The 23,758-nt window shown below is 39.3% G+C and overlaps 2 protein-coding genes across 2 annotated transcripts; one reads left to right on the top strand and one right to left on the bottom strand.

Moving 5' to 3' along the window:
* The first annotated feature begins 5,006 nt into the window (after positions 1-5,006).
* On the top strand, positions 5,007-5,746 carry LOC137959510 (uncharacterized mitochondrial protein AtMg00810-like). The gene is made up of 3 exons (XM_068806870.1): positions 5,007-5,166; positions 5,215-5,381; positions 5,486-5,746. The coding sequence occupies exons 1-3, from the start codon at positions 5,007-5,009 to the stop codon at positions 5,744-5,746; spliced, it is 588 nt and encodes a 195-aa protein (XP_068662971.1).
* Positions 5,747-10,819: 5,073 nt separating this feature from the next.
* Positions 10,820-16,453, bottom strand: LOC137959509 (probable LRR receptor-like serine/threonine-protein kinase At1g63430). Its single transcript, XM_068806869.1, has 3 exons — positions 16,250-16,453; positions 11,177-11,386; positions 10,820-11,065 (listed from the first exon to the last, which is right to left on the bottom strand). The coding sequence occupies exons 1-3, from the start codon at positions 16,451-16,453 to the stop codon at positions 10,820-10,822; spliced, it is 660 nt and encodes a 219-aa protein (XP_068662970.1).
* Between the last annotated feature and the right edge of the window lie 7,305 nt (positions 16,454-23,758).

The raw sequence follows: 23,758 nt of genomic DNA, 5'->3' as shown, positions 1-23,758 counted from the left end.
CCCGCAGAATGATTTTTATTAATCCCCCTTGGAATGCTCGCCACTATTGGCTGCCATGGGCTGCTGGGAGTTGGCTCGATAGGGGTCGTGACCCTCTGCTGTTCTCGGTGGACACCCTGGTCATGCAAGGAAGCTGAACAACGAGGGACTACTGGTGGTTCGATGTCTGAGCAGTAGTCCTCTGCTGTTCTGGCAGAAGTTCAGCAGCACCTCCGTATGGTCGTCGTGCTCAGAAAAACTCACCACCGGTTACCTGCTCTGTTGTAGGGAGACTACAACTCACTGCTGTTCTCCGACCAACCCAGCACAAAAAACTGAGGTGCTGTTTCATCTTCCAAGTTTCACATTTCTACTGTAAGACACAACGAACAACAGCACCTGAAACCAAAGAAGGTTCGGGCTGTTGTTCAGGAGAGGGAACTACAAAACAGAAGCTTAAATGGCAAAAAGGGGAAGATTTGAGGGGGATAACTAGAGCTCAAGGGGAGCTCCAACCCTGTGTTCGAGAAGGAGAACTCGAATCCTGTTTGGGGGCAAATAAAACTTGACTTCTGACATTCCAATCTTCCCTCCTACAAATACTTCACGCCAACCATAGTTTCGGGAAAAAATTACAAAAATGCGCCTGAGGTATATTTAATCCCGACTGAAATATAAACATAAATATAACTAAAGGACTCAGTATCGAGTGACTCAGCCACGGTGCTGCTGAGTTAAATGTCTCGCTATCGAGTTCATAACATCACTCTCCCCCCTAGATAAAGAGCTTGTCCTCCAGCTCGATAAATAGGGCCTCAAGTCCGGTAATTGCAGGACCGAAGTGGAAGCTAAAACCTGCTTGAGTGCAATGAAGGATTTCGTGGCTGCATTCTCCCAAAGGAAGGCATGGCGCTTGAGAAGAGCGGTCAATGGACTGGCCAGTGCACCGTAATTCTATATAAATTTCCGATAATAGGCCGCTATCCTTTAAAATCCCTGTAAGGCCAAAATGGTGTGCAGTTGAGGCCAGGTGGTGATTGCTACAATTTTTTATGGGCCCACTATTATGCCTTCAGCTTAAATGATATGGCCAAGATAGGCAACTTGGGCCTTCCCAAAGGAGCATTTGAAGCGTTTGAGCTCCCGGTAGTCCACCCAAAACCGTCATGTGCCATCATGCTTCTTAACTAGTATAACCGACGATGAAAACGGGGAACAAATGTTGCGAATAAGGCCCTGTTCCAGCACGGTCTTGCACTGCCATTCGATTTCAACTCTCTGAAGGTGTAGATACCGGTAGGGTGTAACCACCACCACATTTGAATCGGCTTTGAAACAAATCCGGTGGTCATAGGGCCTCAATGGGGGAAGTCGATACGGCTCCCAAAATCCGTCGGTGAACTCCTCTAGTAACTTGTCCATGTTGCTGGCCGGAGGTTCCTGTTTGTGTAATAGGTGGACATCGGCTCCGGCTGTAGCATGACTGCCCCTTAACAGCACTGGTTTGCCTTCCAACACAAAGCTCATTGTTAACGCCGAGAATTCCCACAAAATGGTGCCTAATGTTTGCAACCACTTAACCTTGAGCACCATATAAAATTCAGTGAGAGGGATGATAAAAAATACAGTGATAAAGTGAGTGTTACCAATGGAAAATTTTACCTCCTGGTTGACCCCATAGCTCGGAACCTTCTCACCATTGGCAACTAAAACTGTGGTGATTAGGTGACGATGGATCCCAAGTCGAAGGTGTTTCACCACGGTCACGCTGAGGATGTTAAGTTTGCTGCCCCTGTCCACTAATCCCACTAGTTCCTCGTCGGTAACCTTGGCTCCGACCTTCTGTCCGATAATGGCATGTAAGGAAATTTCTGGTCCGGCCTCCTCTAGAGTATCTGCTAGTGGTTCCTCTTCCTCTTCCCATGCTTCCAATTCCATCCAAAAAATCGTTTACATTGGTGGCCCACCCGGTAAGGTTGGTCACAATTATAGCAGAGGTTATTCACTCTTCGGTCAGCAATTTACATCCCTGTTAATTTTATGATATATGGGGGTGGGAAATTGCTGCTCTTATGGGTTGCTGCCACAATATGTCCAGGTGTAGATTTGGGTGGTGGCGCTGGTGGCCCTGTCACCGGAGGCGAATAATTCCTCCCCTCTTGCCACCCGAGTGCACTGGTACTCCCCCCTTGCTAGATACTCCTCTTATTTTGAATATGCTATCTTGCTTCCATTGCCCAAGCCAAATTCTTCACTCGCCCAAAATAAGTAGGGGCATCAAGTTCCACCTCCACTTTCAATGACTCAGTAAGCCCTGTTGTGAAAAAATTTACATGTTGGTCTCTTCGAACTACGTGGCTGGCTCGAGCTAATTTTTCCTGAAATCGAGTCCGGTATGCTTCCATCGAACCGGTTTGTCGTAACAAGACCAAGTCCCCAAGAGGGTTGCTGTACGCTGGCGGTCTGAACCGTATCATTTAAACTCTTCCCAATCCATGACCAGGCGGTTCAATTCCACTTTATGGAACTAGAGTTGAGCTTCATCCAGCAAGTGGAAGGCAACTAAGCTCACCTTGTCCATGTCAAATGTGCCTTAGTTGGCAAAAACAATTTCGCATCTATGGAGCCAGATTATGGGTCAACTGACCCAGTGTAGGTGGTAAAATCAATTTTTGTGTACCTGGGTACTGACCCTCCACCTTGTGCCGGTAGACCATTGAGGCCAAAATGTTGTTCTCCCCCTCTACTATAAGAATGTTCTTCCATCCTTCGTGTTGTGTCTGGAGGTTGGTTTAATCCCGCCACAATCTCAAAAACTCTGCTTGTGCTCTGTTCCATCATCTCTGCCATTCGAGCTTCATTTTCTGTCCTCAGTTCTCTGGCAAGGTTTCTTAGCTCTTCACAGTGGGACGGGTCCCTCATGTTACCCTGCTCTAGGTAAACAGAAAGTCTCTACTCAGTCATGGTATTTTGATTTCGGTGCTTCTAACCATATGACCAACAATGTAGTGTCTCTTTCTAATGTCAGAAAGTATGATGGAAACTTGTACATCAACACGGTTGATGGCAGCTCTCTGCCTAGCAGTGTTGTTGGTGATCTCGCTCCCATCCTTAGTTGATGTTTTTGTGTCTCCTGACCTATCCAAAAACATTTTGTCTATTGGTCAACTAGTTGATAAAAACTATAATGTTCAGTTCTCTTGATCTGGTTGTGTTGTGCAGGATCAAACGTCAGGGAAGGTGATGATGAAGGGTCCTGAAGTGGGGCGGCTATTTCCACATAAAGTCTTTCTATCCACCATTATTCCGTGTACTCCTATACTTTCTTTTGCATGGAAAGTTGTGGGCTCTAGCACTAAGTTGTGGCATAGATGTCTAGGCCACTCAAACTCGGATGTTCTTCGTACAATGTCTAAATCTAGTTTATTAGGCAGTCAAACATGCACCTCTCTTGATCTTTCTTTTGAATGTTCATCATGCAAACTTGGCAAAAGTAAAGTTTTACTGTTTCCTCATCATGCCTCGCATGCCTCCCACTGTTTTGATCTTATTCATAGTGATGTCTGAGGAATTTCTGTTGTTGTCTTGCATGTGCAATATATGTACTTTGTTACCTTTATTGATGACTTTAGTCGGTTTACCTGGGTCTACTTCTTATGGGCTAAGTCTGAAGTTTTTTGTCATCTTTAAGAGGTTTCTTGCGGTTCTTGAAACACAATTCTCTCCTCACATTAAGGTTCTATACTTTAACTCTGGAGACGAGTACATGTCTATTGAATTCCAGGATTTTCTTCAAAGCAATGACATTATCTCTCAGCATTCTTGTCCCTTGACACCACAACAAAATGGGGTTATTGAGTGGAAAAATCGTCACCTTCTTGATATGGTCCGCACCCTTTTACTTGAATCATCCGTTCCTCCCCGTTTTTGGTGTGAAGCACTCTCTACCTCAGTTCATTTAATCAAATACCTACCCTTGCCTACCTTGCATCATGTTTATCCATTCATTAAGTTATTTGGTTATTCTCCATCATATACTGATCTTTGGACGTTCGGTTGCTATTGTTTTTTGCATCTACCTAATCATGAATGACATGAACTTACAGCCCAATCAATTATGTGTGCATTTCTTGGGTATGCCATTTCTCCAAAAAGGCTATGTTTGCTATGATCCCCAGGCGCTTCAAGTCCGTGTTTCTTGGAATGTGGTCTTATTTGAAAATCAATATTTCTTTCTATCTCAAATTACACAACCATCTGCATCTCTGTCTAGTCTGTCTAGCTTTGATGAGTCTCGATCCACATCATCACTGCTCCCTCCCGATCCCGACCTGGCGCCTGCTCCTGATCATCCCTCTACTCCAGCCCCCATCACTCTTCGCAGGTCTACTCATCCTTCTTGCTCTCCTGATAGGTATGATTTCTCCTCCCTTGTATCACTTGCAGCTACTGTATCCTCTATTTCCATTCCCTCTTGCTACAAACAGGCTATGACACATGAGTGATGGCAAAAGACAATGCAAACAGAATTACAAGAGCTACAGGAGAATTACACTTGAAAAATTGTTACTTGCCCCCTTGCTATTCGGCCTCTTTGGAGTCAGTGGGTCTTCTCTGTCAAGCTGTGTTCAGATGGATCGTTGGATTGGTAAAAAGCCCGCCTTGGAGCCCTAGGGAACAAGTAGGAATATGGGATTGATTATAAGGAAATATTTGTGCCAGTTGCCAAGATGACCACAGTCTGCACTATATTAGCCATTGCAGCCTCCTAGTCCTGGCCACTGCATCAGATAGATGTGAAGAATTTCTTTCTACATGGTGACCTACACGAAGATGTCTACATGAAGCTCCCCTCGGGTATGACTACCTCCTCTCTTGATGATGTCTACAAGCTACGCTGTCCTTTGTATGGGCTTAAGCAAGCCCCTCGAGCTTGGTTTGAGAAGTTTCGCGGCACACTTATTCTCCACAAGTTTACATAGAGTCAGAATGATTCCTCTCTCTTCTATCATAAGTCTGCCGCGGGCATGGTCATTCTCTTGGTTTATGTAGATGACATCATCATTACTGGCAGTGACTCTGGCCTGATTAACAAGCTTCAGCAGGTGTTGCATGCCACCTTTCATATGAAGGACCTTGGCCAGCTCACTTACTTCTTAGGGCTGGAGGTACATCACCGACCCAATGGTATTTTCTTAAACCATCATAAGTATATTTAAGATCTTATTGCTCTAGCTGGGTTGGAGGACACATCTTTGGTTGCTACTCCTATGGAGGTCAAAGTCAAATACAGGGAAGATGAAGGAGCTCTTCTTGACGATCCTACTATCTATCGACAAATGGTTGGGGGTCTCATATACTTGACCACTACTCGCCCGGACATCTCCTATTCTGTTCATCAGGTCAGTCAGTTTATGTCTTCTCCTCGGCACCTTCATCTTGCGGCAGTTCGACGCATCATCCGCTATCTGTGAGGTTCTCCTACTCATGGATTCTTCTTTCCTAGAGGATCCGTGATGCTGATTGGGCAAGGTGCCTCAATACCCGTCGTTCTACTACAGGTTGGTGTATGTTTTTAGGGGATGCAATGATTTCTTCAAAATTTAAGAATCAGGACCGGATGTCCAAGTCATCTACTAAGGTCGAGTATCTAGCCATGTCTACTGCGTGTTCTGAAGTTATTTGGCTCTGCGATCTTCTTGCTGAGCTCCAATTTTCTCAGACCTCACCTACATTAATTCATGCGGATAATACGAGTGCTATTTAGATTGCTGCCCACCCTGTTTTCCATGAGCACACCAAGCACATTAAGGTCTACTAACACTCTATCCGTGACACTTTGGAGTGTCGGGTAATATATCTTCTGTACATTTCTTTGGATCTTCAAGTGGCCGATGTCTACACCAAAGCATTGTCTCAACCCGACATAATTTTCTGGTTGGCAAATTGTTGTTGGTTGACTCACCAGCATCAATTTGAGGGGGGATGTATATTAGATAGAATTTATGTTAATACTTGTTGTGTAATTTGTGTTATGTACATAGGGTAATTAGATTGGGCTTAATGGGCTGGGTTGCATTGTATTGGGCCCATGGGCTGTTATGTAATATGCTTCCTAAGACCAAAATTTAAATAGAAAAATAAATAAGGGAAGGCAACGAATTCCATTCTAGAAATCTCTTCATCTCCCTCCTCTTTGTCTCCCTCGCCGAGAAACCAGAGAGCGTGAAGTTCTTTGTCTGGACTACGCCGTCAATCCTTGAAGGTTGTGATGGTTCCGTTCACCACCATCAGAGCTGAGTGCTCTCTGTTGGGCTATGCCGTCAGCCTCTTGACGAGGTGGTTCCGTCCCCGGGAAAGCCAGACCATGAACTCCGGTCTTGGCTGATCCGTCAGCCTTGGTTCACTGTCATAGACCTCATTTTGTCAAATTCTTACTTGGGAAACTTTGCTGAAACATATTATTTTCTATAACTATAAGGTTTTGTTAATGATTTTTTTTAGGAAATGTTGGAAAAGTATTTATAGTAAAAATATGTCTCCAAGGACCATTAGTGTCTAATGTTTTTTGGAAATACTTTTTTTCCTGAAATTCTTACTAAGAATCTTTTTTGGTAAAATAATTTTTGCCGAAAAAATTGCTTTCTACTACTATAAGGCATGTTAGTGTATTTTTTAAGAACACGTTGGAAAAAATTTTCTACTAAAAATACATCTCCATCGGAATACCTAGAAGAAGATGGGAGGGAGACTCTACCGGGAGCTCTCTCCTTGAAATTTATTACCACACCACCATCTGTGGATTGAATGATTTGATCAATGTCTTGATTTATCAGGAGCTTGAGAAGAATAGCCTGAGGAATTGTCCAATGGGATGGGATTTGAATTTCATTACAATTGATCATGCGAGGAGTAGCTACATTAGCACTCATTAAATTAGTTTCAATTAAAGCTATTTTACCAACATCTAATAATTGAAGGACCTTAGGAGCTAAGGTATTCATAATTTTGAAATGAATTCTAGCAATAACTGCTATTTTTTCTGTTCCGGGAATAAAATTGCATCCCCGGGTTAGAATCCTAAGTTGTAGGGCTTCACAGATTTCTATCAGTTAAGGATAGAGTTAAATTAGGATGGACATTAAAATAAAGTGGTCTTCTACTGAGACTAGTTTCTACTTTTCCCATTAAAGAAGGCTTCCAATCTAAACATCGTCCATCTCGAAGGATGACTTGTAAACATGTATTATTCCCTAATAAAGTTAAAGGTTTAAATTTAATTTGAACGCTTCCAATATGCATGTATATAAGCTTATCAGTATGTTGAAGATACTAACTTTTAGATCTTTTAACTCTAACAATTTTAAAGTTGAATCTTGATTTTTAAGATTAATTGTTTGTTCCATGGTCTTAATTCCCATTGTACTGGAAAGGTAGAAGTCCCTTTCTTATAAATTGAAGTTGGTTTAAAGGACGGAAACGTCCAATCATTTAATTTTTGTTCAACTTTATATTCAACTAATTGAGAATTCTTAATTGTTCTTCCCCTACCAGTACTTCTACTACTAGACGCCATGCATGAAGTGGAATGTCCAATATGAATCTCAAAAAATATTATAAGGATATTAGAAAATAATTAGAATATGAATAACCAAATTTAATCATTTAGTTTGGATTTGACTGTTCGGTAAGTTCTTGTTATGGTACATGTTTGTCAACGATTTATGAGTAAACACGACCTTCAACGTCTACCCGGTAACACGGCCAAACTCAACACGACTTGGGTTACGTCTCATACGTTCACAAGAAACATGATGAATAATAAAACTCAAAAATTCATAGCTGATTAGTGTAAATGGTATCAGAGCTCGAGACGTATTTTTACTAAAAATAATTTCCGGACATTTTCTGAAAAAAAAATGCATTAATAAGGCCTTGTGGTTGTAGAAAGTAATTTGTTTTCGCAAAAATTGTCTTTCTTCAAAATTTTCCAAGTAAGAATTTTCAGTAAGAAAAGTGTTTCTAGTAACTAGAGATGTAATTTTATTAGAAATACTTTTCCAACGTTACATGAAAAAAAATGTACTAATAACGCCTTATAATTGTTAAAAGTAATTTGTTTCAGCAAAAATTTCCTTACATAAAAAATTTCCTTGTAAGAATTTTCAAATTGAATAGTATTTCCAGAAAACATGAGGCACTAATGGACCCTGGAGACGTATTTTTACTAGAAATACATTTCCATAGTTTCCTAAAAAAAGGTAGTAATAAGGACTTAATGATGTAAAAAATTATTTGTTCAGAAAAAATTTTCCTTACACCAAAATTTTCCAAATAAGAATTTTCAATAAGAAAAGTGAAAACATGAGGTCCTAATGGTCTAGGGACACATATTGTTACTAGAAATATTTTTCAAACATTTCCTGAAAAAAGGCATCAATGAGGCTTTATAGTAGTAAAAAGTAATTTTTCAGCAAAAATTGCCTTAATACAAAATTTTCATGGTAAGTATTTTCTGCTTGAAAAGTGCTTCATGGAAATATGAGGCACTGACGGTCCATGGAGTTCTATTTTTAGTAGAAATACATTTCGACTGTTTCCTAAAAAAATACACTAATAAAACCTTGGAGTTGTAAAAAGCAGTTTTTTTGGCAAAAATTGCTTTACCACAAAAGATTAATTTCTTTTCTGATGGTTTGTTTTTCATAGTTACAAGTTCAATTATTTGTTATTTTACTACTACTTTTACTCTGTCTCCATGAGACCTAGCTCAGTGCCTCCATCGAGGATGTCTGACCCCGCTAGTTTGTCTTGTTACTAGTTCCATCGTGGGTACTTTCTTCATGTCCTGCTTTTGATTGTAGTAAGAATTTTATTTTCTGGTTCGTGCCTCATGCCCATTCCTGTCTCTGCCTTGCAATCTCTGTTGTTGTTATCTTTGGCAAAAACTCTATCTTCTCTGCTGGCTGGCTTATCTCCAAATCGTATTCCAGAAAATAATTCTGTGTTAATGACGGTTAATCATGATCCAGTATTTTTTTTTGGAAACCAGCAATTAGAGTGGCCTTGCTCTCTGCCTTCAAAAGAAGGTCAGCACTACTCTCTTCCTTGACATTGATTCCCGTCAATGAGTCCATATTACGCCGGTTATTTTGTTGTCAATGGTGTTCCATGGTGATCTGTTGTGATCCAAACTGGACTCATGCTAGCATCTCACTTATCTCTAGAAATTTTTTTTTTGTTCAAGTTGGATTCTTCTTGGTAGCTGCTTATCCAATGTTTCCTAAAAAAATTTACAAACAAGGCGTTCTAGTAGTAGAAAGTAATTTTTTTTCAGTAAAAATTACCTTACCTCAAAATTTTGTGGGTAAGAATTTTCAATTAGAAAAGTGTTTCAAGGAAACAAGACGCACTATTGGTCCTAGGTTCCTCTTGTTGTTAGAAATAAATTTCCAATATTTCTTGAAAAAAGACACTAACATGGCCTTATAATTCTAGAAAGTAATTTGTTTCAATAAATATTGCCTTTCCACTATATTTATATCGTATGAATTTTCAGCTAGAAAAGTGTTTCAAGGGAAAATGAGACACTAATGGTCCCAGGAGACGAATTTTTACTATAACTAAGTTTCCAACGTTTCCTAAAAAAGACCACTAACAAGGCCTTATAGTTGTAAAATGTAATTTGTTTCAACAAAAATTGCCTTGACACAAATTTTTCCTCGCATGAAATTTCAGCTAGAAAAGTGTTTCCAGGAAACATGTGGCCCATGAAGACGTATTTTACTAGAAATATTTTTCTAGCGTTTGCTTAAAAAATGCACTAACAATGCCTTATAGTTCTAGAAAGTAATTTATTTAAGAAAAAATTGTGTTACCAAAAACTTTTCTAGGTAAGAATTTTTAGCAAGAAAAATGTTTCCAAGAATCATGAGGTACTCATGGTCCTTGGATACGTATTTTAAATATAAATATTTTTCCAATGTTTCCTACAAAAATGCACTAACAAGGCCTTACAGGGGTGGGGTGGGTGTTAGTCAACAAAAATAAAATTTGAAGTTCATCTTCATTTCATTCATCTACATGAACTTCATCTTTGAACTGGGTGTTAGTGTGGACGAATTCATGTGCACTGAAAAATAATTTCCAGTCATAGTGCCCCCAAATGAGGAATATATGGAAAATAAGAGAATTAGTAACTTGTAATAGTATACTCAATTAAAATATAATACTTAAACATTAAATTAGGTAAAATAAACATTATTACTACATGAATAACTAATTTAATGTATAACTAAAATATTTAAAGCTTTCACATAAAATTATGATTTTATTAGTGTCATCTGCAGTTTGAATAACATTACTGGTGCTTGTTACATATCGACCAACAGTCTCTTCTCTTTCTGAATTTCTGTCCTTTCTTATTTTTTCTTTTATTATAATGGCTTCATACCCGGATCCCTCAAGCCTAATGAACTAAAAAGAGACAATAATTCATAGTCCAGTAGGAAGATTTTCTTTAGGCATCCAACTGCTCCCACCAATGACATTTTTCAGGCCTTTCAACCACTCCTTTAGACACTTTCTATATTCTCAAAAATACCACTTTGATGTAACAAAAATAAGTCAAACAAAAGCTATTGATACAATTTTTTCTATTTCATTTTCCGGATCAACTAGCAAGTATACAGAGATAAACTGGGTCAGCCATGCATCGAACTCTACATTTCCTTCCTTCTAGCATCTTGCTAAAAATCATAGTGGAAAAGAATTAAAGGGAAAATAAAAAATACATTATGATCGTATACACTTCAGATTTACAGTATAGGCTTGTCGTAAACTATGATTGGATTGCCAACTCTGCCCAAGCCAAGGGGGATCCCTTCAGATCAGCAGCTGGTGAGATATCAATTCCATTTTCAAGTGAGGAGCAAACTGATTCCATGGATGGACGTTTGGTTGGGTCTGGTTGAACGCAGAGGCTAACCACCTCACAGATTACTCGAAGATCATCATACCTGAAATATGTCAGTTCAAGGTCAACCAGATACGATATCACTTCGGGCAAGTCGAGATATTCTCTTGCCTGCCAGAGAATAGCAGTAGACTGTCAATCTATAGAAGATCAATCAACTAATTCATACCAACTGTAGGAAAAAAGAACACAGTTAATATGACTGGAATCTGGGCTTCTTACCCAATCCACCAAATAGCCCCTATCTTTGCAGTATGTAGGCCTGCCACTAGCTATTTCTATTAAAAGAACACTTAATGCAAATGTGTTGCCTTGAATGTCCATATGACATCTCTCAATCAAATCAGGTAAGCCCCAGAAAGCATTTCCATTGCAGATTGAATCTGAGTTCTTTTTGGATAATATTGTTTTGCTTCTCTCAAAATCAACCAGCTGCATGAAAGGAAGCATTTTAAAAAAAAGCACACAAACTGAAAGTATCAAACAAAATTGTGACAATTCAAAAGTAAACATGTAATCAATAGACAGATTATACATCAGTGATCAAACCAAGAACTAAATGGCTCCAAAATTTCACACTAGCAGTAGTTCAAGATTTTCAAAACAGGTATTTAAGTCATGCATGTGCCCTCAAGCCATGTGTGCTAATGTTTTTCACCACTGTAGATGCACTAAAGAATCCAAAACACACACATCAAGTCCAAATTAATCAAACACCTTTGGTATAGCCCCATATGACTTCGCAGTTACTACGAATTGTACCTCGTCAATGATGGGGGTCGGGTTTCGTAGGCTAAAGGGCGCCCGTGTAGGCGACTCGGCCTTGTATGAATTGGACTAAAAAAATCATAATAAACCCTAATAAACCCTAAACCTTAAACCTTAAACACAAATTCCATAACATAAAACCCTAAACCCTAATTCCAGAACTTAAACAAAAAAACCTAGACCTTAAAAACCCAAAAAGCCCCTAACTCTAAACCCTAAACCCTATCACCCAATAAACCTAAACCCTAAAAAAATTAAAAAAAACCCTAATTCCAGAACCTAAACCCTAAAAATACCATCAATCCTTAATCCTTAAATACCGAGCACCAAACCCTAAAAACAATAAACCCTAACTCTGATAAAAAATTTAGACCCTAAATCGTAACCCTAAATCCCACAATTATGCACAAATAACCCCAAATTAGGCACTGAAACTAAAATTAAATCAAATGCAACACTAATTTAATTGAAAAAAATTAGGGTTTAGTCATAGCTTTTGAAAATTGGGGAAAACCGAAGCCGACGGGTGAAATCGATGCCGAATGGGGAAATCGATGCCGAATCAAAGTAGAAATTAAGCAATTGATGCCCAAATGTCAAAATCGAAGAAAATCAAAATTGAAATGGGGGAAAATCGAATGAAATCAGAAGGTATCTTGGGGGAAAAGAGAATAGCGAGAGGGAGAAGGGAGTAGGCGGCCGAAAGGGAGAAAAGAGGGAGAAGCAAGTAGGAGGTTTAGAGGGAGAGCGAGTCCGAGATAGAAAGAAAGATGTCGAGAGGACGTTCGCAGCAAGAGGGATAAGGTATAGGGAGGTCGTAGAGAGATGGATGCCGAAAATCGAGTCCGAGAGACGAGAGGGAGCAGAGACCTCGGGGGCGCAGGGAGATGAGAGGGGGGGAGGGGGGGGGGGGGGGGGGGAGAGAGAGAGAGAGAAGAAAAAATGAAAATGAGAAGAGAGCCAGAGAGGGAGGTGCGGGGAGAGAGGAAAAAAACGTTGAGGGTTCTAACCCTGGTGTTTACTTCATCTAGATGATTGGAAAAAATGGTCAAAAACCAGATTCCATAAATTATAACGTGAAGATGTTCAACTTCATCTTAATCATTGAGATGACTTGAAGTCTGGCGCTCCACTAACGACATCAAGAGATGAACTGAGTAATACGGCTGAAGTTCATCTCCTGCATCAAGTTGACTAACCCCCCTAATAGTCACAGGAGACAAATTTTTACTACACTGAAGAAAGGCACTAACAACGCCTTAATAGTTATAAAATATAATTTGTTTCAGCAAAAATTTCCTGGTATGAATTTTCAGCTAAAAAACAATTTCTAGGAAACTTGAGTCACTAATGCTCCCTGGAGACGTATTTTTAAAAGAACTACTTTTCCAATGTTTCCTAAAAATATTGATATAACAAGGCCTTATAGCTGTAAAATGTAATTTTTTTAGCAAAAATTGCCTTATCAAAAAAATTTCTAGGTAAGATTTTTTAGCAAGAAAAGTGCTTCATGGAAACACGAGGCACTTTTGGTCTCTGGTGATGTATTTTTACTAGAAATATTTTTCCAATGTTTCCTAAAAAAATACATTAACAAGGCCTTATAATTGTTGAAAGTAATTTGTTTCAGCAAAAATTGCCTTACCAAAAAGTTTTCATGGAAATAATTTTCAGCTAGAAAAGTGTTTCTTAGAAACGTGAGACACTAACGGTCCCTAGATATGTCTTTTTACTAGAAATACCTTTTCAACATTTCTTGAAAAAAATGAACTAACTAGCACTAATAGTTGTAGAAAAAATTTGTTTCAGGAAAATTTTGCTAGTAAGAATTTTTAGCTTGAAAAGTGTTCCTGGAAACTTGAGGCCCTAATGGTCCCTGAAGACGTAATTTAACTAGAAATAATTTTCCAATGTTTCTTGAAAATTTTTAAAAAAAGGCCCTATAGTTGTAGAAAGAAATTTGTTTCAGCAAAAATTGTCATACCACAAAATCTACTTGGTAAGAATTTTCAGCTAGAAATGTGTTTCTAAAAAACATAAGGCACTAATGGTCCATGGAGATGTATTTTTACTTGAAATATTTTTTGAATGTTTCCTAGAAAATGGCACTAACAAGGCCTTGTAGTTGTCAAATGTAATTTGTTTTAGCATGTTTGAATATATGATGTAATTAGGATGACATTGATCTAATTAGTTTACAACTTTTGTCCCTTATTCACTCTTATTAGGGTGAAGGGTATACATGTAATATTGATACTTTTGATACATATAAATATGACTTGTGGTGGAGGGTTTGGCCTAAGTCCAAAACCCTAATTTCCTATCCTCTATTTGGAAGTGTACCATATTTCTAACCTCTCTTTGTCTTCTTTATTCTCCCTTCTTCCTTCTCTTTTTTTTCCTAAAGTTATTGTAGAATTTAGGATCTCATGAAAGGAACTTTAGATCGACAAGAAAGAAGAAGAAGAAGAAGAGAGATGGAGAAGAGAAGAAGAAGAACGTGGAAGGAGAGAGTTTGGATTAAGGGAGAAGAGGGTTGCGTCAAAAAGAAAAATGAGGGCTGGACGAATTTGTGGAAAGAGAGGAGAGTGCTTCAATGCCCTAACTCTTAGACAATGCCCTAACTCTTAGACAATGCCTTTATTAATAGTTTTAGAATGCCCTTAGGGCTAACACTTGATAAAACAAAAGACATAAAAGGAACACATATTTACACTTCTATGCTATCTTTATGGAAAGTACCATATTTTACACATATGCCACTCCTTTGACGTGTGGGCTTCTTGTCTTGAGCTCGTGGGTTTGAGCCCATCTTCCAACACTCCCCCTCAAGCTGGAGGAGAAAAGACATCAGAAATACCCAGCTTGCCACATATAAACGATAGGATTTTAGATGTAACGGGTTTAGTGAGTATATCAGCTACTTGCTCTTGAGATGACATGTTTGAGAGAGATTATTCCTGCTTGAAACTTCTCCCGTATAAAATGACAATCCACCTCAATATGTTTAGTTCTTTGATGAAAAAATGGATTTGAAGTGATATGAATGGCTGCTTGATTATCACAATGCAGATTCATGGACCCTTTTTTATAAAAACCTAGTTCGGTATGAAGGGTCCTGATCCATAAAAGTTCACTAACGGTATGGGCCATAGCTTTGTATTCTACTTCGGTGCTAGATCTTGCAACCACATTTTGCTTCTTACTTTTTCATGTAACCAAGTTTCCCCCAACCAGAGTACAATATCCTGATGTAGATTTTCTATCATTAGGAGATCCAGCCCAATCAGCATCTGAGAAGCCTTCTATGTTGAAGTGCCCATGTTTTTTATAACGCAATCCTCTTCCTGGAGCTCCTTTTAGATAAGATAATATTCTCTCTAGAGCCTGCCAGTGGGTAATTTGTGGTTTGTACATGAATTGACTCATCACACTTAAAACATATGATATGTCTGGCCTAGCTACCGTGAGATAAATCATTTTTCCTGAGAGTCTTTGATATATGCCAATATCAATATCTTCTTTATTTGTGGCACATAATTTTACATTTGTATCCATAAGTGTGTCAACTGGTCTACAACCCTTCATTCCTGTTTCTTCAAGGAGAGCCAAGACATATTTCCTTTGAGACAATATTATCCCATGTTTGGATTGAAGAGCTTCTATACCCAAAAAATATTTAAGCATACCAAGGTCTTTAGTTTTGAATTCTTGACATATCATCTGCTTCACCTCTTGTATGCTCAAAGCATCATCATCGGTTAAGATAATATCATCCATGTATGCGGCCAATAATATTTTCCCTTTGACTGTATCTTTATAATATACGAAATGATCAACTGAGCACCGATGAAAACCAAACCGTAGGAGTGTTTGACTAAATTTATCAAACCAAGCCCTAGGGGACTACTTAAGCCCATATAAAGACTTTTTAAACCGGCATACTGACTCCCCCTCAACCACATAACTAGGTGGTTGAACCATATAAATTTCCTCACTGATATCACCATTTAAAAAAGCATTTTTAACATCCAACTGTTAGACGGGCCATGAGGAGTTACCAGCAATAGATATGATGATGCGTACCGAATTCAATTTTGCAACAGGAGAGAAGGTCTCCTCATAATCTATCGCATAGCACTATGTATAGCCCTTAGCAACTAATCGAGCTTTAAGATGAGCAACCGATCCATCCGGATTATGTTTCACCCAAAAAACCCATCGACAACCAACCGGTCTTTTACCTTTTAAGGAGTGATGTTAAGTACCAGGTTTGGTTTTCGTATAAGGCGTGCATTTCTTTATCCATAGCTACCTTCCATCCTGGATGACTTAGGGCCTCCTGATATGACTACGGAATGGAAGTAGAAGAAAGGGACGCAAGAAACTGAAAAACTCGGAAGACAAGCGATGGTGAGACCTAAAATTTGAGATAGGATGTGAAGTAGTACATGAGCAATGTTCTTTTCTTAAAGCAATAGGCCCAGTATCAAATTCAGGCCCATATATAGGAGGAGAATGACTTACCTTGGGTGGATCCGACAACTCCACAAGTGAAGGTATGGCCGGTGCATCAGGGGATGAATCTTTTCTTAAAGCAATAGGCCGAGTATCAAATTCAGTCCCATACATAGGAGGAGAATGACTTACCTTGGGTAGATCCGACAACTCCACAGGTGAAGGTACGGTCGGTGCATCAGGGGATGGATCCACTTCAAGATTGAACGGCATAAGTGGACAAGGAGTAGTAGAAGGACAAGTCCATCCTGGAGGAGCATCATGGGAGGAGTAGAAGGGGGTGTCCTCAAAGAAAGTCACATCCCTAGAGATAAACATCCTCCAAAGGGTAGGATTGTAATAGACATAACCTTTTTGGGTGCGAGAGTACCCCAAAAAAATGCACCTCATAGATCGAGGATCAAGTTTATTTTTATGAGGGAATGTAACATGAACAAAAAAAGTACATCCAAACACTTTCAAAGGAAGAGAAAAATGATCTTCACCATTAAATGACACAGAGTAAGGAGTTTTATGATGAAGGACTGATGAAGGTAACCTATTAATGAGAAAGCATGTTGTAAGTATAGCACGAGGCCAACAGGAATAGGGTACCTTCATGGAGTAGAGGAGGCCCCGAGCAACTTCAAGAAGATGAAAATTCTTCCTTTCAGCAACACCATTTTGTTGAGGAGTATATGCACATGATGTTTGATGAATAAGCCCATTACTATCACAAAATGATTTGAAGTCATGAGACATGTATTCCTTAGCATTATCAGATCTAAGGGTTTGAATTTTCTTCCAAAATTGTGTGAAGACCATAGCATGAAAATTTATAAACAAAGGAAGAATTTTGAAACGCTCTTTAAATAGATATAACCAAGTCATTCGAGTAAAATCATCAACAAAAATGACAAAATATTTAACTTGGGAAATATTTGAGACACATAAAGGGCCCCATACATCAGAATGTATTAGCTCAAATGGAGCAGTACTTGTAGTTGTAAGACGAGGAGAATATGTACTCCTGACATGTTTACTTAAATGACAAACCTCACAACTGAAATTAGAAAGTCTTTTTAAAGATGGAACCAAAGAACGAAGTGAAGGGGTAGATGGATGACCAAGTCAGTTGTGCCAAAGTTGGGCCTCAGATGTGGTGGACAATAATGCAGCTAATAGTGGAAGAGTGAAGTAGTACAAACCCCCCTTTTCATGGCCGCCACCAATCACCCACTTCATAGTGAGATCCTGAAAGACACAAGAAGACAGTGAGAAAGTGATAGTGCAATTTAATTATTTGGTCAATTGACTAATCAAGAGAAAATTTAAAGGAAATTGAGGAACAAACAAAACATCTTGAAGGGGAATAGATGAAGTAAGAGAGGAGGAAGCATTGCCAAGGACCTTGGTTTGGGTACCATCAGCAATAGTAACGAATTTATGAGGATAACAAGGAGATAAGGACTGCAACAAGTGTTTGTTACCTGATAGATGTTCGGAGGCCCCGGAGTCAATGATACAAGAGGAAGAGGAAGAAGAGGAAGAAAGCATACCTAAGGCAATAGTAGTGGCAGTAGTAGATGATGAGGGAATAGATGATTCCATGAAGGACTTCATTTTCTGAAATGCAGCATAGTCCTCAGTCGTAAGAATCACATTTTCGGATGATGATTCAGCCTTATTTTCATTTTTTTCAATGTTAAACGAGACGGGGTTAGTTGTGGCCCAATCTGGCATGCCATGAAGTTTCTAGCATGATGCCACAAGGTGGTTCTAACGGCCACAGTAGGTGCAAAGTTGAGGCTCAGTACGAAAAGAATTCTGACCCGTTCTACCACCTCTATTTTCAGCCCCTCTCATAGTTCAACCCCCTCTCATATTTTTGCCCCGTCCTCGGGATGAGGAAGATGTTCCCTGATTGCCAGAGAACATCGTTGATGGAGCATCAATAGGAGAAGGAGGGGATGGATCTGGTATCCTAAGTAATGTAACACTAATATCATCGAAGGATAGAAGAGCAAAAGAACTTAGAAGCTGAGTTTTGGCCACCTCAAGGTATGGTTTAATATTCGATAAGCAAATGGCTGCTGCTAAAGCTTCTCTTTGTCGTTCTTGAACGGCAATATCAGTGGAATATGGCTGAGCTAGTTTCCATTCTTGAAGAAGACCTCGAAACTGTGCCAAAATTCATGAATATTATCTCCATGTTTCGTATGCAGCATGTTTTGTAAGACATCAGCAGTGCTTGAGTAAAGCTTGGCACAAGTGCCCCATATGTTCTTGGCGGTTTCCAAGTAGACCACATTGTTGGTCACCTGCTCTTCCATGCTATTAATGAGCCAACTTATCACCATGTTATTATCCTTAACCCACTTTTGGTAGGAGTCATTTTCTTCATCAATCGGAGGAGGAAAGTTAGCAACGTGGCTCAAGAGGTCACTAGTAATAAGAACCCTCCGAACCGATTGTGACCAGTTCATGTAATTGGAGAGACCTCTAAGTGGAATTGTAGTAATATGGAGTATATTACTCTTATTACTATTGTATCCGATCTCCATGATGAGGCAAGTAAAATATGGAAGTCAAGGAAAAAGGCCTTCTTCAAAGAACAATTACTCAATATAGTTTGAAAAACCCGTAGACCAAATCAGTTACCAACAAAAGAGAACAAGAACCTATTTCTTTCACGAGGGCAAGCACCAAATTATCAACAAATTTGTACCTTTGGAAAGTGATAATAACATCCAGCCATCACTCAACTTCTCTTGTATTCATAAGAACAAAGAGAAGAAAGTAGATGCAACCGATTAGGCCTTAATCCAAACTCCAACACAAATGAGCAATAGACAAAAATTTAGAGAAGATTTAATAGCAAACCAAGACACTTGGAAGAGATTTATCTTCAGCTCATGGGAGACTTCAACGTAAAAAAAAATTCAATTGTTGAAGTTAAAAAAAAACGGAACTACAAAGGGTAAATGACTGCTGGAATTTCATCAAACATATAATGGGCATCCAACAACGTAACACAAACCCATGAGACCCCTTAAGTAGGAGAAAATACAACAACATGTGCTGGAATTCTACCTCAAATGAGATGGATCCAAATTACATAAAGGTAATTGAATTTCACCCAATAAGATGCAAACAACAAATGATCTTGATCACTCTTGTAATTGATTTACAAGGAGTCAAGATTATAACATCAATTTAGTCATAGAAATAAATCTTTACAACATATAAAGATTTATCTTGACTTGATGTGACTCAAAATTCAAGAAGTAAAGAAAAACAATAAAAAGGAGTATGTAAATAAGAAAAGGAAAAAAATTGTAAATAAGAAGAGCATGAACTTCTCTCTTCATGACTCAACTCCTTTTACAACTTCTCGAACAAATTTCATAATAACTCCATGAAGAGAGATCTTAAACTCCTTGCTCTAATACCATGTAGAATTTAGGATCCCATGAAAAGAACTTTAGATCAACAATAAAGAAGAAGAAGAAGAAGAAGAGAAGGAGAAGAGAAGAAGAAGAACGTGGAAGGAAAGAGTTTGGATTAAGGGAGAAGAGGGTTGCGTCAAAAAGAAAAATGAGGGCTAGACAAATTTTTGGAAAGAGAGGAGAGTGCTTCAATGCCCTACCTCTTAGCCAATGCCTTTATTTATAGTTTTACAATGCCCTTAGGGCTACAACTTGATAAAACAAAAGACATCATAGGAGCACATATTTATACTTCTATATCATCTTTATGGAAAGTACCATATTTAACACATATGTCACTCCTTTGACGTGTGGGCTTCTTGTCTTGAGCTCGTGGGCTTGAGCCCATCTTCCAACATCATCTATGGAATCCTGAAATCAACATGGTATCAGAGTGGTGATTGATTTTTCAGGATTCCAGTTTGATTTTCTCTTCCCATATTTTGTTAGATGTTGGTCGGTGAATGAGTTCTTCTCTTTGAAAGAATTTCAATTGTTTCTTGGTAAATGAATGATTGGCTGATGCTTTTTTCTTTGTTTTAATACTAGAACCCATATGAACTATAAGGCTTTCTGCTTCATGCTTCATTACTCTGCTAGTAAAGTTTTTTATTGTTCCACAAAATCAAGGGAACTCTCCATGGAGGGAAGAATATCACTGCACTCAGCCATCATCACTCTATTTGGCTAGTAAGTTTTTTTTTCTTTTCTCTTCATTCAAAAAGTTTTGTTCCCCTTTTATGGAATTCAGAATGGAAGAGGATTGTTGTTGCTGCAAAAGAAGCAGTACGAGAGGTGGTTATTGCTGCAAAACGATGGTTTTTTGTTAAAGACTACTGCTACATGATAACCATTGTTCTTGAATAACAGAGGTTCAAAATTCTGAGAAATGGTAGCCCAGAACAACTTCCATAAGTTTGTTGGGTCTGGTAATGTTCTTAGTCATGACAAAAGCAGTTTTAAATCTTGTTTGGGATTTGTTTTATGAAGAGAATGGGTTTGCTTGTAGTTTCCATGGTTGCTGCTTCAATTACTGTGTCAACCTTTATTCTGAATCCTTTTGCTATCGTCTCCTAACGAGCCTTTCTGTTAGGAATGATTGCTGCAAACCAGCATACCATTGTTATCTTACATCTCTGTTCGAAATTCATGGCTTGATGAAGTCGTGCACAGAAAAACAGGTAAGATCTCGGGATAAAGACTTCCATTGATTGAGAAGAGTTATCGGCGAGCTATTGCTGTATTGATTGGTGATTTATTTTTTTTTTTGGAAATTTTTCGTTTCAGTCACAGAAGATCAAGCAGAGCTGGCAATATTTCACGTTGCTATAAATCAGGAAAAAAATGCTGCTATTATTTTGGATATTATTCTGTAAAATCTTGCTGATTGAGATAGTGCATGTTGCAGTTTGATGCTAAGATAAGAAACAATATATCTTTCTCTCCTCTCTGTTTTGAGAATATTTGCAGCAGTTGAACTATGGTATCTTCCTTAATATTCTAGCCAACGTGGCAAACTCCATGGTAGACTGTATCTTGCTTACCTCTATGACACTTATCTACATTTGTTGGTATCAATCCCTCAAAGGAAGAGGGAGTTTTTGGCAGTTTAGGCAGCGTGGGGAGCAGCAACAAAAATAGCTCTCGGTTAGCATTCAGCAAGAACAGAAACTGAAATCTCTTATACAGAAAAGGTACAAACCAAAAATTATTATCCGGAGATAATCTTTCCATATTCCTTGAATCACGTGATCTATGTTTGATCCCGAGAGATTAATCTGGAAATAAAGATTGGTAATGCCAGCATAAATCTTCGGATTGTGCAACTTTGTCCTCGGTTTATTCTGATCCAGCCGAGTTCATTCTATTATGCTGTTCATATCCCGAGTTGCTGATTATACTCAGAAAGTATTGGTATCATAACCACCAAGTTGTTTTTTATATCTACCGAGTTGCTGAGTATAGCAAGATTTCCGAGTTACTGATTTAACTTGGGCCAGCAAGGTGTGTCTCGGGACTGGTCTACTCGGACTCACAAGTCCGCTTGACTCAGTCATATCAACTCTGTTACCATATGTTGGAATGTATAGACTTTATGTTAATATTTATTGTATAATTTATGTCATGTACATAGGGTAATTAGAAAGGGATTAGTATGGCTGGGTTACGTTGCATTTATCCCATGGGCTGTAATGTAATTAACCTAACCCTAAGTTTAAATAGAAAAGAAGAGGAGGGGACCAGCACTCCCGTTTTTCCAGCCTCCTTGGTGTCTTCTTCCTCACGGTAAAACCAGAGCTTGAAGCTCTTCTCCGTCGCTATTCCATCAGCCTCTGGTGGTGGTGGTTCAGTCCACCGAACTCAGAGCTTGGAGGTCATGATCTAGGCTGTGCCGTCAGCCACATTTCATGATGGTTCTGTCCACGAAAACTCAGAGCTGGGAGCTCTGGTCTTGGCTGTTCTGTCAGCCTTCATTGGTGGACGTTGGGTGGTCTCTTCAGGCATCACTCTTCTAGAAATATTTGTCATGGTATCAGAGCTTGGTGCTGCTCTTGAAATATTTTCTGGGAGTGGTAGTTCAGCTTCTCTGTGCTGAACGTGAGCTTGGAGCTCAAGCTCTCTGTCCGACGAGTCAAAGCTCTGTTCGAGCTCACGGTTTCTATCCAAGGAGTCTCAAGGTTTCTGTCCGAGCACAGAGGGGTGGGCTGAAGGGTCTCTGTTCGAAAGTTTCTTTCCGAGCTCAGGGTTTCTAGGCTGAAGGTTTTTGGTGTGGTTGCTGGTGTTTCTGTTCGAGCTCAGAAGGGTAGGCTGAAGGGTCTCTGTTCGAAAGTTTCTGTCCGAGCTCAAGGTTTCTGGTTTGAAGGTTCTTCGTGTGGCTGCTGGTGTTTCTGTCCAAGCTCAGAGGGGTGGGCTGAAGGGTCTCTGTACGAAATTATCTGTTCGCTGAAGGGTCTCTGTTTGAAACAATTTGGTTTGACGTGGCTCAGCTGTTCTGGCTGAAGGTGCTCGGCTACACTGCTGTTCAGCAGCTAGGTGACCTTTGGTCTAGTCACTTCAGTGGTGGTAGATCTGGAATTTTCAGATAGGTGGTAGATCTGGAATTTGCAGCAAGGGTTTCTGAAATTTTCAGCAAGGATTTTTGAAAATTTCATCAAGGGTTTCAGTCTATTTGTGGCCTTCGGAAAATAATTTTGTGGGGCTTGTATTTCAACCACTCTAGCTCTCGGCTTGCAGCCTTCATCATGTCAATGGACAAGTTATATTTTTCTCCTACTCAGTTCATGGGTAAGAACAATAGTGCCTGGGTATTTCAGTTCTGGTTATTTGTCATGGGAAAATAATTATGGGGTCATATTGATAAGCGTGATCCAGCACCTCGCAAGGTTGAAGCGTTGTCAAAATGGACCCCCATGGATGTACGGGTCATGACCTAGATACTTGGGTTTGTTGAGCCTCACCTAGTTTTTAATCTGAGGCCCTATAAAACTGCATCGGATATGTGAAATTACCACCACAAGGTTTATCATCAAAACAGCACGGCTCGGCGGTTTCAAGTAGAATATGAGATAGATAACTTCACACAAGGAATCTGTTCCATTGAAGAATACTTTAAAATTTTTCAAAATCTTTGGGCTGACTATACTAATATAGTTTATGAGAACGTCCCAGTTGTTGATCTCTCTGTTGTGCAAGCCATACATGAAACCAGCAAGAGAGATCAATTCTTGATGAAGCCCCATCCCGTGTTTGAGATTGCCCATTCACATCTGATGAAATGTCTTCCTGTGCCATCTCTGGATGCCAGTTTGAGTGAACTTCTTAGGGAGGAGCAGCGCATTGCTACTCAGGCTGGCATGGAACATCGGGTTCAGGCTTATACCTCTACTACTGTGGCCTATGCAGCACAAGGGAAAAGTAAGGGTCGGGACATGAGTTCTGTCCAATGCTTTCACTGCAAGGATTAATGTAATTTTGCTCGAGAATGCCCCAAGAAGTCCTATAACTACTACAAGAATCCGGGTCATCTCATCGCAGCTTGTCCTACTTGCCC

Source organism: Aristolochia californica, unplaced genomic scaffold (assembly GCF_029961685.1).
Source record: "Aristolochia californica isolate CCGP_79_NKW_82.1479 unplaced genomic scaffold, dmAriCali1.0.hap1 SCAF_3, whole genome shotgun sequence".
NCBI lineage: Eukaryota > Viridiplantae > Streptophyta > Magnoliopsida > Piperales > Aristolochiaceae > Aristolochia > Aristolochia californica.
This window is presented reverse-complemented; position numbering and strand designations above follow the sequence as displayed.

Excerpts from the sequence above, each read along its gene's own strand:
- LOC137959509 (XM_068806869.1), bottom strand. The coding sequence starts at position 16,453 with ATGCCGTTCAATCTTGAAGTGGATCCATCCCCTGATGCACCGACCGTA. Across the intron at positions 11,387-16,249 it reads AGTTGTCGGATCCACCCAAG|CTGGTTGATTTTGAGAGAAG; the intron begins GTAAGTCATTCT and ends CCTTTCATGCAG. Across the intron at positions 11,066-11,176 it reads GGGGCTATTTGGTGGATTGG|GCAAGAGAATATCTCGACTT; the intron begins GTAAGAAGCCCA and ends ATTCTCTGGCAG.
- LOC137959510 (XM_068806870.1), top strand. The coding sequence starts at position 5,007 with ATGGTCATTCTCTTGGTTTATGTAGATGACATCATCATTACTGGCAGT. Across the intron at positions 5,167-5,214 it reads GGTACATCACCGACCCAATG|CTGGGTTGGAGGACACATCT; the intron begins GTATTTTCTTAA and ends TTATTGCTCTAG. Across the intron at positions 5,382-5,485 it reads TCTCCTATTCTGTTCATCAG|AGGATCCGTGATGCTGATTG; the intron begins GTCAGTCAGTTT and ends CTTCTTTCCTAG.